This window comes from Chiloscyllium plagiosum, chromosome 4, assembly GCF_004010195.1.
Source record: "Chiloscyllium plagiosum isolate BGI_BamShark_2017 chromosome 4, ASM401019v2, whole genome shotgun sequence".
NCBI lineage: Eukaryota > Metazoa > Chordata > Chondrichthyes > Orectolobiformes > Hemiscylliidae > Chiloscyllium > Chiloscyllium plagiosum.
Window position 1 is genome coordinate 84345259 of NC_057713.1, and position 13042 is coordinate 84358300.

The window sequence follows — 13042 nt, forward strand, 5'->3', positions numbered from 1 at the left end:
CATTGTTAGGCATTGCAATCAACAAACAATTGAATAGTACATAGTAGATCTCCCCAGCAGGGACTGGTAGCAAAGGGAGAATCATTGAAACAAAAATAGAAAGTAATGAAGAAACTCAGCTGGTCTGGCTGCATCTGTGGAGACAAATACAGAGTTAATTTTTGAGTCCAGTGACCCTTTATCAGAACTGAACAAATCTGGGAAAGGATGGTAACTATGTTGAAAACCTAGTTTTGAAAGGTCCCTATATTTGCCTGGAACATAGACTAATTCCATCATAGCAACAAAAACAGAAATTAGTCGAGAAACACAGCAGGTCTGCAACACTTGAGGAGGGAAAGGAGAGTTAACATTTTGAGTCCAGTGACCATTCTTCAGGATTTTCATTATACCAACATCATCTTGCTGTTTCATCAGCAACTCTCTCAGAACCCGGCTATTCCTGTCATCAGCCATGTGGACTCACAAAAACCTTTAACTCCCAAGTCAAGAGACTGTCACTGAACTCTGATTTGCATGACTTAATATTAAACTTCTTAATATAAATTTATTCTTAGTTGTGAAACGCTTTCTTTTTATTTCTTTCTTGGGTACTTTTGTGTATCTGAAGTTGCAAAGACTCTCCTGAGTTTGAAATTGACAGAACAACACTTGATTTAAACCTAAACTGTTAGCTGTGAGAGTCATTTTTTAAAAGAATGGGGATTTGGGAAACAAACCATAGCCTATTCTAAATTAAACCAATCTGCTTATGCACAGAATGTGAGGAAATTAAAAGAGATCCAGCATCTGCAGTTCTTAGTTTTATTTGAATACAATATTCCAGGCTTTATTAGTCAGGGCATTGAGTACAAGAACAAGGAGATCACACTGAATATTTATAAAACATTGGCTTGGCCACAAATGAAGTATTGCATCTTGTCCTGGGCACCACACCTTAGGAAGGAGAGAAAGCAATTGGGGATAGCGGGGTATGAGAATAGTTTCAGGAATGAGGAATTTCAGCTATGAAGCTATATTAAAGAGGTTGGGACTGTTTTTCTATCAGATAGAAGTATTAAGACTAAATACTTTACTCATCAAAGGATCCGGAATGAGCACATACAGATTTAAAGTAATTAGTAAAAGAAGCAAAATTTATGAGGAAAATCATTTTCATGTACTGTGTGGTTAAGGTGCGGAAAGCATTGGTAGAGTTTATGGTGGAGGCAGTTTCAGTTGGGCCACTCAGAAATGAATGTATCGATTACTTGAAAGGGAAGAACATGCACATCTATGGGGAGAGAGTAGGAGAATGGCATGGTGTGAGATGTTCATTCAGAAAGGTGGTGCAGACACAATGGGCAGGTGGCCTCCTTCTGCACTGTAACAATTAATGGTGGCATGGAGGCTGAGTAGTTAGCACTGCTGCCTCACAGCACCAGGGACCTGTGTTCAATTCCTGCCTTTCGGTGACTGTATGGAGTTTACACATTCTCCCTGCGTCTTTGTGGGCTTCCTCCCACAATCCAAAGATGTGCAGATCAGTTGAACTGGCCATGCTAAATTGCCCATAGTGTTAGCTGCATTAGTCAGGGGTACATATAGCGGGGTGGGTTACTCTTCAGAGGGTTGGTGTGGATTTGTTGGGCCAAATGTAATCTAATCTAATCTAATCTAATCTAATTCTGTGGTCTGCAGTATTTTGCTTTTATTCTCCAAGAATGATACCTGTACTCCAGATATCAAATTACAAAGAATGTTAACAGAAAGCAGAGTTGTATTCTTTGAAATTTAGAAGGTTAAGTGGTGATTTGATTGAAGTTTGTATTGTATTCAGGAGGCCAAATTGGGTGGAAAAGGAGAAGCTAATTCCACTGGTTATGGAGTCAAGGACTGAACATATTCTCTCCAAATTAGAACCTGTCTTTCAGGTAGAATACTGGGGAGCTGTTTTCCACACAATGGGTGGCAGAAGATTGAAACTCTCTTCTGCAAATGTAAAGTGAAGGCACTTAGTTATTAATTTCAAGTCTGGGATGGATAGTTTTCTTCAGAAAAGTTACTAAGACATAAAACAAAACTACTGCAGATGCTTGAAATCTGTCAGAGTTACAGAGATTGCTGGAGAAACTCTGCAGTGTCTGTGGAGAGAGAACCAAGGTTGTGAAAGAAGATGGGGCAGTGATACCTAAATTAGTGATAGCAGAATCTAGAGCGACAGAATTGGCAGAAGTGTTAAACGATTTCCTTTGTACTCCCAAATGGCTAACATCTATTTTTCTTCTGCAATCGTGATGTTTGACTTTGAAACTGGGCGAAATTAGCAGGGTCACATTTGTCCACCTCATGATTTGTAAAGTTTTACCCTCTTCATCACAAACAGCATACTATTGAATATACAACTTTAGTTTACATTTACTTAACACTAATTTGCCTGTACTATAAACAATTTCATGCGGTTAATTGGTGCATATGATGACCATTGGCTGGATGTGAAATTTGAAGATGTGCACCTCCCGGGCATGTTTTTACAGATATATCTTATTTCCGTTGGATTAGTTGGATTTCCTGGAGTTTCTGCTGTCAGCCACATTTCTCTCCATTGTGTTTTGTGCCGCTCACATGGTGGATTTTCCTTCCGTTTCTGATTCCCAGCTTTCCAGAGAGCACAAGGAACGGATATGGACACGAATCACAGTTCTCTCCTCTCCACTGCTGGTTGCGAATCAACAAGATTGACTTAACAGTCCACCATCACTTAAAAGAGGAGTGTAAAAGGGAAAGCTGCCGTATAGTCCGGGGGAGAAAATGATATAATGGCAGCAAACCTTACCTATAAACTTTGGTCAGGAAGAAAATCAGTTCCAGTTTTGGTAAGTTGCTGAACACCGTAGACGGGAGAGAAACGGCAACACTCAGCTGAGATACTGGCGCGGCACAAATATCCCAAGGGACATTAAGAAAGAAGAAATTATTAAGAAAAAATATTAATAATGTAGACTTTTCAAAGAAAAGGTCACCTCAGAGTATGACGCGCAGTGCCTTTCTCTGACTGAACTCCAGAATCTTTGAAACTTTCGATCATGGACCCATTACGTCCATATCAACTTCTTGTACGAGTAGTATTTGAAAACTTTTTAAAAACCACAGTATAATTTATGAAATCGGAAACTTCTAACTGAAGATTAAACGGTCAAAACTAGAATATTAACGCGTACACTTAATATTTTAGGCGCTTTAAAGAAAACATATTATTCCTTTTGATCTTGTGAATGGGTAGATAAAGTCATTTTTATAATTCTGAAAAAGATTGATGAAAAGAGAAACTTTGTCTAGTTTTGTACTGAGGCTATGTCATGTCGACTTTATCCCTCCCTCTACACCCCCCTCCCTCCCCACACTCAAATTGGTGGCGAAGTCGTTCGTAAATCCCGTGTGAAGCCAGACTGTAAAAAAATAAGCTTCGATTTGAATTCCTATTTCGATCGCCAAGAGGCCAGTCAAATTCACTGCTGCTTTCATTCATGTTAAGGTCGGATTCGGTGTGAAATAAACCATGAGGTCTTCCGCCTCCAGAATATCAACGTTCTCCTCCAGGGATTCATTATGGAACCGGTAAGCTAAGGGTTAATTGCATAAAGCCAGCGCGCTCTCTCTCTTTCAACATGATTCCTAATACCCTGTTTTGCCTTTCGATAGCGACGATGCCGTTGATCGGACTCGCCTGGGTCAATCATTGATATGGGCGGGAGACAGGGAGATGGGAGGTCGGGTGGAGCGGGCCAATTCACTGAGGAAGGGTCGCGGTGTGTGGGTGGAGATGGGAAGGGCAATGCGTGCGCCACGGGATTTCCTGGTGAGACTGAACATTGCCAGAATGGTGGCACTTGCTTCACGATCCTGAATGTTCTTTCATTCAAGACAAATAGGGAAGGAATGCGTTAATCTGAGCATCGGCCAATAATGGCGAAGTTTCTGAGATCACACCAATAAATACATAAACCGTGATGTCCCGATAGTGATCTGTCGAAAGCGTTTTCCTCCGCCATTCCTTCAGACTTGTTTCTGTTTCTCTCTGATATAAGTCCTCCACGGATCTGGATCTTTTGAGAGATGACAGATTACCCCCAGACCCTTTCTCAACGGTTCCCCACCCCCAACACAAAACCGCAAGCACCACTTCTATTCTTCAGGGAGTCAGGTCGGAAATAGTCAACTTTGGAAGGAAATTTCGAGAGAAAACATCACTTTTTTTCTCTTTAAATTATCCCGGCAACATTGTGTAGAAGTTGAAAGTGCAGAGGGAAGCCTCAGTTTTCAGGGGGATTCGTATCGTTTGTGACCTAATGGAATGTTTATGCTAAAATGTTACTCTGACTCAGCATATACAGTAAACAGTTCTCGGCTCACAATTTTACTCATCTAATATTGTTTATCCTTCGGCCTAACCAGATAGGTCACGCTTTTTCTTAACAAATCCTTCATTTTGCATTATTTTAAAACAGCTTTTACCGCTTAAATTATGCTGAAGAGGAGAAGTATGTGACTTTGAAGGGGGAGTGGTTGTTTGTTTGCTTAGTTGCAACGTATACCCGTATTAAAACAAAACTAAAAGCATACAGCTGTTTTGGGAATGCTATTTGGCAAAAAGCTTTCTTTCTTTAGAACAAAATGATGATGTGGCAGTAGTACATATACGCACCCATGAATTGCGTAGAACATCTCTAAGATTTATTGCTATTGTCCCTTGTTTAAAACCTGAAGGTGGCGCAATAGGCTCCAGAAACTATATGATAGAGTAAAAGCTGGAGTCGACGGAAACAATGTGCACGGCCGGATTTTGTGGTCAGCGGCGAATGAAGGATTTATACCTGCACTTGCCTACAGATTTTAAGTGAACTGCAACTTCCTCTGATCAAACTACTGAAAACCACATGGGTCTCTGCAGGGGATATGGGTCCTTTAGTTAAGGACATACAGAGTTCCATGCATTGTTTGCAATCAGATTGAAGAATTATTAATAAGTAGCACAGAGAAAGAATTAGGAACTGTTAGTTGTAATACTTCAAAGAGAAAAAAATGACATCCACGGAGATGTTGGCAATGAAATAACGGCGCTCACCTTTGAGAGCTAAAAAGGTTGAACATAGCGGCCTCGCAATTTACATTGTGCATATTTCCGCTACTTGGCTGATTAAACTTAGAAGTAGGTCAAAGGAATGTCCAGATGTTAAGCAGCGGCAATGTCAGCAAGCAGGGTAAACAGCCAATTATACTGCAGTGTTCTCACAGACAGCAAACTAGGAAGTTAAAAGCGCTGATTGCTTTTCATTTTTAATTTAGAATTTCAGAGGGAAAAGTAAATCGCTTGGACTGACTCAGAGGTTAAATCGATCATAAGTTTTTTTTAAAAGATGGGGTGAGATTAAAAGAAGTGGAGTTATTTTTTATATTGAAGAAATGTAACATTTTTCAAATGTAAAATTAGCTTTTAAAGGCCAGTAAATAATAATCAATAATTATGAAGCATGTTTACCATTAGAAGTCGACTTACACATCAATCCATAAGTTTTTCCTTCTAAAAATGTTTCAAGCTCTGTGGAATTTGACATAACAGAATTTCTCATTAATTCATTGACAGCTTAGGGATTGCAGTCTCCATGGACATCAACTCTGCAGAATAGTGGAATCAATGATAGCGACTTGTAGATGTCTATGTTATCCAGTGCACCTGTAGACTCCAAAATCCCGAAGTATTTGTCAGTTTCAGTGGAGAAATGACAGCGATTGCTGACAGTTTCACCAACATTACCGCTGCAATATCTGGGCCATATGTGTAATGAGAATCATATTTTTAAGAGTAATCTGTGAAATACTATGTAAAAATATTTCAAATTTTCTTGATAATACCAATCAGAATTAATTGTCAAAATTACACGTCACCCAATGGTACTCCTCATTATGAACACACAAATAAAACAGCAATTTTAAAGATGTAGTTGTACGGCTAGATGGAGATATTCAAATGTTGCTGTTAGCACCCGACCCATATTCTTCTAAACCCTTCCTATTCAAGGCCTAACAGGGAAGGCAGATGAACTCAGGACATGGTTAGGACATGGGACTGGGATATCATAGCAATTACAGAAACATGGCTCAGGGATGGGCAGGACTGACAGTATAATGTTCCAAGATACAAATGCTACAGGAAGGATAGAAAGGGAGGCAAGAGAGGAGGGGGAATGGCATTTTTTTTAATAAGGGATAGCATTGCTGAGGGAGGATATTCCTGGAAATACATCCAGGGAAGTTATTTGGGTGGAACTGAGAAATAAGAAAGGGATGATCACCTTATTGAGATTGTATTATAGACCTCCTAATAGTCAGAGGGGAATTGAGAAACAAACTTGTAATGAGATCTCAGCTAGCTGTAAGAATAAAAGGGTAGTTATGATAGGGGATTTTAACTTTCCAAACATCGACTGGGACTGCCATAGTGTTAAAGGTTTAGATGGAGAGGAATTTAAGTGTGTATAAGACAATTTTCTGATTCAGTATGTGGATGTACCGACTAGAGAAGGTGCAAAACTTGATCTACTCTTGAGAAATAAGGCAGGGCAGGTGACTGAGGTGTCAGTGGGGGAGCACTTTGGGGCCAGCGACCATAATTCTATTCGTTTTAAAATCATGATAGAAAAGGATAGACCAGATCTAAAAGTTGAAGTTCTAAATTAGAGAAAGGCAAATTTTGACGGTATTAGGCAAGAACTTTTGAAAATTGATTGGAGGTAGATGTTCACAGCTAAAGGGACAGCTGGAAAATGGGAAGCCCTCAGAAATGAGATAACAAGAATCCAGAGAACGTATATTCCTGTCAGGGTGAAAGGGAATGCTGGATGACTAAAGAAATTGATGGTTTGGTTAAGAAAAGGAAGGAAGCATATGTCAGGTATAGACAGGATAGATCGAGTGAATCTTTAGAAGAGTATAAAAGAAGTAGGAGTATACTTAAGAGGGAAATCAGGAGATAGCAAATAGAATAGTAGGCAAATAGAATTAAGGAGAATCCAAAGGGATTTTACAAATATATTAAGGACAAAAGGGTAACTAGGGAGAGAATAGGGCCCCTCAAAGATCAGCAAGGTGGCCTTTGTGTGGAGCCACAGAAAATAGAGAAGATACTAAATGAATATTTTGCATCAGTATTTACTGTGGAAAAGGATATGGAAGGTAGAGACTGTAGGGAAATAGATGGTGACATCTTGCAAAATATCCAGATTACAGAGGAGGAAGTGCTGGATGTCTTGAAACGGTTAAAGGTGGATAAATCCCCAGGACCAGATCAGGTGTACCCGAGAACTCTGTGGGAAGCTAGAGAAGTGATTGCTGGGCCTCTTGCTGAGACATTTGTATCATCGATAGTCACAAGTGAGATGCCGGAACACTGGAGGTTGGCAAATGTGGTGCCATTGTTTAAGAAGGGCTGTAAAGACAAGCCAGGGAACTATAGACCGGTGAGCCTGACCTCAGTGGTGGGCAAGTTGTTGGAGGGAATCCTGAGGGACAGGATGTACATGTATTTGGAAAGGCAAGGACTGATTAGGGATAGACAACATGGCTTTGTGCATGGGAAATCATGTCTCACAAACTTGATTGAGTTTTTTGAAGAAGTAACAAAGAAGATTGATGAGGGCAGAGCAGTAGATGTGATCTTTATGGACTTCAGTAAGGCGTTCGACAAGGTTCCCCATGGGAGACTGATTAGCAAGGTTCGATCTCATGGAATACAGGGAGAACTAGCCATTTGGATGGGTATATGATGAGGAAGGGTTTGGAGGGATATGGGCTGAGTGCTGGCATGTGGGACTAGATTGGGATGGGATATATATAGTCGGCATGGACAGGTTAGACCGAAGGGTCTGCTTCCATGCTGTACATCCCTATGACTCTATATACCTATCCAGATGCCTTTTAAATGTGCAATTGTACCAGCCTCCACCACTTCCTCTGGCAGCTCATTCCATACACGTACCACCCTCTGCATGTAAACGTTGCCCCTTCGGTCTCTTTTATATCTTTCCCCTCTCACCCTAAACCTATGCCCTCTAATTTTGGACTCCCCTACCCCAAGGAAGAAACTTTGTCTTTTTATCTTATCCATGCCCCTCATGATTTTATAAACCTTTATAAGGTCACCCCTCAGCCTCCGACGTTCCAGGAAAAACAGCCCTAGCCTATTCAACCTCTCCCTAGAGCTCAGATCCTCCAACCCTGGCAACATCCTTGTAAATCTTTTCTGAACCCTTTGTAAATCTTTTCTGAACCCTTTCAAGTTTCACAACATTTTTCCGATCGGAAGGAGACCAGAATTGGAAGCAATATTACAACAGTGACCTAACCAATGTCCTGTACAGCCGCAACATGAACTTCCAACGCCTGTACTCAATACTCTGACCAATAAAGAAAGCATACCAAACACCTTCTTCACTATCCTATCTACCTGCGACTTCACTTTCAAGAAGCTACGAACCTGCACTCCAAGGCCTCTTTGTTCAGCAACACTCCCTAGGACCTTACCATTAAGTGTATAAGTCCTGCTAAGATTTGCTTTCCCAAAATGCAGCACCTTGCATTTATCTGAATTAAACTCCATCTGCCACTTCTCAGCCCATTGGCCCATCTGATCAAGATCCCGTTGTAATCTGAGGTAACCTTCTTCGCTGTCCACTGCACCTCCAATTTTGGTGTTATGTGCAAACTTACTAACTATACCTCTTATGTTCACATCCAAATCATTTATATAAATGATGAAAAGTAGTGGACCCAGCACCGATCTTTGTGGCACTCCACTGGTCACAGGCCTCCAGTCTGAAAAACAACCCTCCACCACCACCCTCTATCTTTTACCTTTGAGCCAGTTCTGTATCCAAATGACTAGTTCTCCCTGTATTCTGTGAGATCTAACCTTGCTAACAGGTCTCCCATGGGGAACCTTGTCGAACACCTTACTGAAGTCCATATAAATCATGTCCACTGCTCTGCCCTCATTAATCTTCTTTATTACTTCTTCAAAATGACTTGGCTTGAATTTGTGGTGAGAAATAGAGGAAGTTTTGGGCTATTTTCACTATTATGCTGTTGGTTTGTGAAAATACCATTTTGCACTTAATTTTCCTTTGAGTTTCATGGAGCTTCTGCATTTCCACATTAAATGTGCATTAAAGTTGCCCTGGAAGGTTAAGTCAAGTAATCATCTGCTAAGTACTCTTTAATTAGTAGTGACTTCCAATAAACCTTTTTGGTTCAGAAAGTGATCAATTATAAGAGTGGTATCTCAGTCTTTGATGTTTCCATTGTCGGAGATTTCAAAATTCAAAATTATAAATGATTGAGAAAATATTTTTCTTTCTGTCTCATTTATCTTTCCCTTAATGTTCTCCGTTTATTTTGTCTTTCTGTATTCCATTTGATATTGAATTCACCCATTCTAGTTTCTGCTTCCTTTTCAGCCCTTTCTTTGTTAATTTCACAATACTTCAATTTGAATGGTTAAGGAGAAACACTGTTAGTTATCTTGCTGTCTTGATTCTCAGTTGTCCTGCCTCACTTGCAATGCCATTATCAGCTCACATTTTTTGCAACCTTACACAACAATATAAAATCCTAAATGATCAAGGGCAGTCAAACTAATGGTAAGCAAAGATTTTCTGTCGAACATTTTGCACCCTCTCCAAAACTCCACATCCTTTCTGTAATGTTGCGACCAGAATTGAATGCAATACTCGAAGTGTGATCTAACCAACATCTTATAAATCTGCAACATGACATGCTGAGGCTTGTACAGAGGAACCTCAATTATCCGGCATTCAATTATCTGAATTTCAGATTTACATGCAAGATTGCAAGTTCCCATGCTTGGCTGAACTACATTATCTGGCATTCGAGTAACTGAGTGAAATACTCCCCGTCCATGTCCTTCGGATAATCAAGGTTCCTCTGTACTCAATTTCCTGACCAATAAAGGCAAGCATGCCATATGCCTTCCTCACCACTCGATCTACTTGAGTGGCCACTTTCAAGGAGCTATGATCCCTCTGAACATCAATGCTGTTCAGGGTCTTACCGTTAACTGTATATTTTTTCTTAACATTTGATCTCTCAAAGTACAGCACCCCACACATATTCTAATTAAACTCTGTCTGCCATTTCTCCACTCATATCTGTCAATGATCTATCCTGCTGTATTCTTTGACAACTTTCTACACTATTCAAAACTGCACCAATCTTTGTATCACCTGCAAATTTACTAACTCACCCATCCACATTTTCATCCAAGTCGTTTGTATATATCACAAACAGCAGAGGTCCTAGTATGGATTCCTGTGGACCACCATTAGTCATAGAACCTCCAGTCAGAAAAACATCCTTCCACCATTACCCTCTGTCTTGTATGGGCAAGCTAATTCTGAATCCATGCTGCCAAGTTGCCATGAATCCCATGCATCTTAATCTTCTGGATGAGCCTACCAGGAGGGATCGTGTTGAAAACCTTACTAAAATCCACATGGACAACATCCATGGCTCTATTCTCATCAATCACCTTTGTCTCCTCCTTGAAAAATTCAATCAAGTTAGTGAGACATATTCTGTCCTGCACATAGTCATGTTGACTGTCCCTAATTAGGAGGAGAAAGTGAGGTCTGCAGATGCTGGAGATCAAAGTTGAAACTTTATTGCTGGAACAGCACAGCAGGTCAGGCAGCATCCAGGGAACAGGAGATTCGACGTTTCGGGCACAGGCCCTTCTTCAGGAAGAAGGCCCTTCTTCCTGAAGAAGGGCCTGTGCCCGAAACGTCGAATCTCCTGTTCCCTGGATGCTGCCTGACCTGCTGTGCTGTTCCAGCAATAAAGTGTCCCTAATTAGGCCATACATTTCCAAATGTGTATAAATCCTATCCCTAAGAATTCTCTCCAATAGCTTCCCAATTACTGATGTGAGACTAACTAGTCTATAGTTTCCTGCCGTATCCCTATTTCCCTACTTGAACAGAGGAACAAATTAGCTACTCGCCAGTTCTCTGGGACTTCTCCAGTGGTTAACAGGGATACAAAGATCTTGATGAAGGCACCAGCAATCTCCTCTCTTATCTCTCTCCATAACTTTAGGAAGACACCATCAGGTCCTGGGGACTTATCCATCTTAATGCTCTTCAAGAAACTCAACACCACTTCTTTTTTGATCTTATTTGCTGTGACATATTAGCATGCTCCACACAAATCTCACTGTCATCCATATCCTTCTGGGTTAATAACCAATGCAAAAATACTCATTTAAGATCTTGCCCTCATTCTCTGCCTCCAAGCACAAATCGTCTCCGTATCCTTGAGTGATCCTACTGTCTCCCTAGTTATCCTCTTATTTTTAATGTATGTATAGAATGCTTTGAGATTCTCTTTAACCCAACTTGTCAAGGTCATTTCATGGCCGCTTCTTGCTCTCCTAATTCCCTGCTTGAGATCTTTCCTGCTTTCTTTATATTCCTCATGTGCCCTGCCAGATTATAGCTTCGTAAACTTTGCACATGCTTCTTTATCCCTTTTGACTAAATTCACAACCTCCCTTTTTATCCAAGGGTATCCTTGTCCTTCTTCCTTAGCTGGAGCATGCTAGTCCTGAACTCTGACCAGCAGGTCTTTCAAAAATTCCCACGTCAAATATGGACTTGCCTGAAAACAGCCTGTCCCAATTAACAGTCCATAGCTCCTGTTTTGTACAGGTTGTTGACCTATACTGCACATTTTGTCAATGCTATTTGGCTGTAATGCAATTGGTGAATTGGAGAATAATTTGTTTTAAAACACGAACTCCTATTGACAATTACCGTATACGATTTAGAAGAAAGCTGCACCTTAGATCAAATCTTTAGTTTGGACAAGACAGTTTTATATGGGAAGTAAATGCCATCCACAATGAACATTTCTAAGAATGAAACATCCACTCCAAGTTTTAAGGTCGCGCAGGATCATATGACTGTGTTGTTGGGTGCCAATTCTATTGAAAAATTTAAAGCTTAAGCCTGTAGGGGTGTACCACTCTGTCAATCCACGAGTCTTGCAAGGTTACCTTCAGGTCAAGAAAAAGAGGTTGGATGTCAGGGCAAATTCTTTTTGAGCTAACTGTTGATGTTTTTGAGGATGTTTTTAGAAATTATTACAGGAGAAAACGTTTGGTTTTCAAGATTCTCCTCACTCTGGACAATGCACCAAGCCATCCTCCCACCATTGGTGAGCTTTCTGAAAACAGTAAAGTGAAACATCTACCTCTAAACACAACTTCTCTCATTCAATCCCTAGACCAGGATGCAAAAGCAGCTTTTAAAGCTTATTATTTAAGGCGCACGTTCAGGAAACTGATTGCTACTGAGGGAGATAATGAGGACAGTATTCTTCAATTTTGGAAGAGCTTTAACATTAAGAATGTTATTGACATCATTGCGGCAGCCTGGCGTGATGTCAGTAAGGTCTGCCTGCATGCAGTATAACAGAAGCTTCTCCCAGATTTTGTTCATAATTTTAAAAGTGTTGAACCATCATGAACCGTCTTGAAATGATTAAAGGTGGATAAATCCCCAGAGCCTGATCAAGTGGACCAGAGAACTCTGTGGGAAGCTAGAGAAGTGATTCCTGGCCTCTTGCTGAGATATTTATATCATTGATAGTCACAGGTGAGGTGCTAGAAGACTGGAGGTTGGCAAATGTGGTGCCACTGTTTAAGAAGGGCGGTAAAGACAAGCCAGGGAATTATAGACCGGTGGGCCTGAACTCAGTGGTGGGCAAGTTGTTGGAGGGAATCCAGAGGGACAGGATATACATGTATTTGGAAAGGCAAGGACTGATTAGGGATAGTCAATATGGCTTTGTGCGTGGGAAATCATGTCTCACAAACTTGATTGAGTTTTTTGAAGGAATAACAAAGAAGATTGATGAGAGCAGAGCAGTAGATATGATCTATATGGACTTCAGTAAGGCATTCGACAAGGTTCCCCATGGGAGACTGATT

General features: G+C 40.6%; 1 protein-coding gene across 1 annotated transcript in view; it reads left to right on the forward strand.

Moving 5' to 3' along the window:
• The first annotated feature begins 1625 nt into the window (after positions 1–1625).
• Positions 1626–13042, forward strand: part of LOC122549488 (arf-GAP with SH3 domain, ANK repeat and PH domain-containing protein 1-like) — a 363467-nt gene continuing 352050 nt past the window's right edge. Inside the window, exons 1-2 of the mRNA XM_043689348.1 lie at positions 1626–2855; positions 3515–3597. Coding sequence (XP_043545283.1) covers positions 3539–3597 — 59 coding nt within the window. The 5' untranslated portion in view covers positions 1626–2855; positions 3515–3538. The remainder of the gene's footprint in view (positions 2856–3514; positions 3598–13042) is intronic.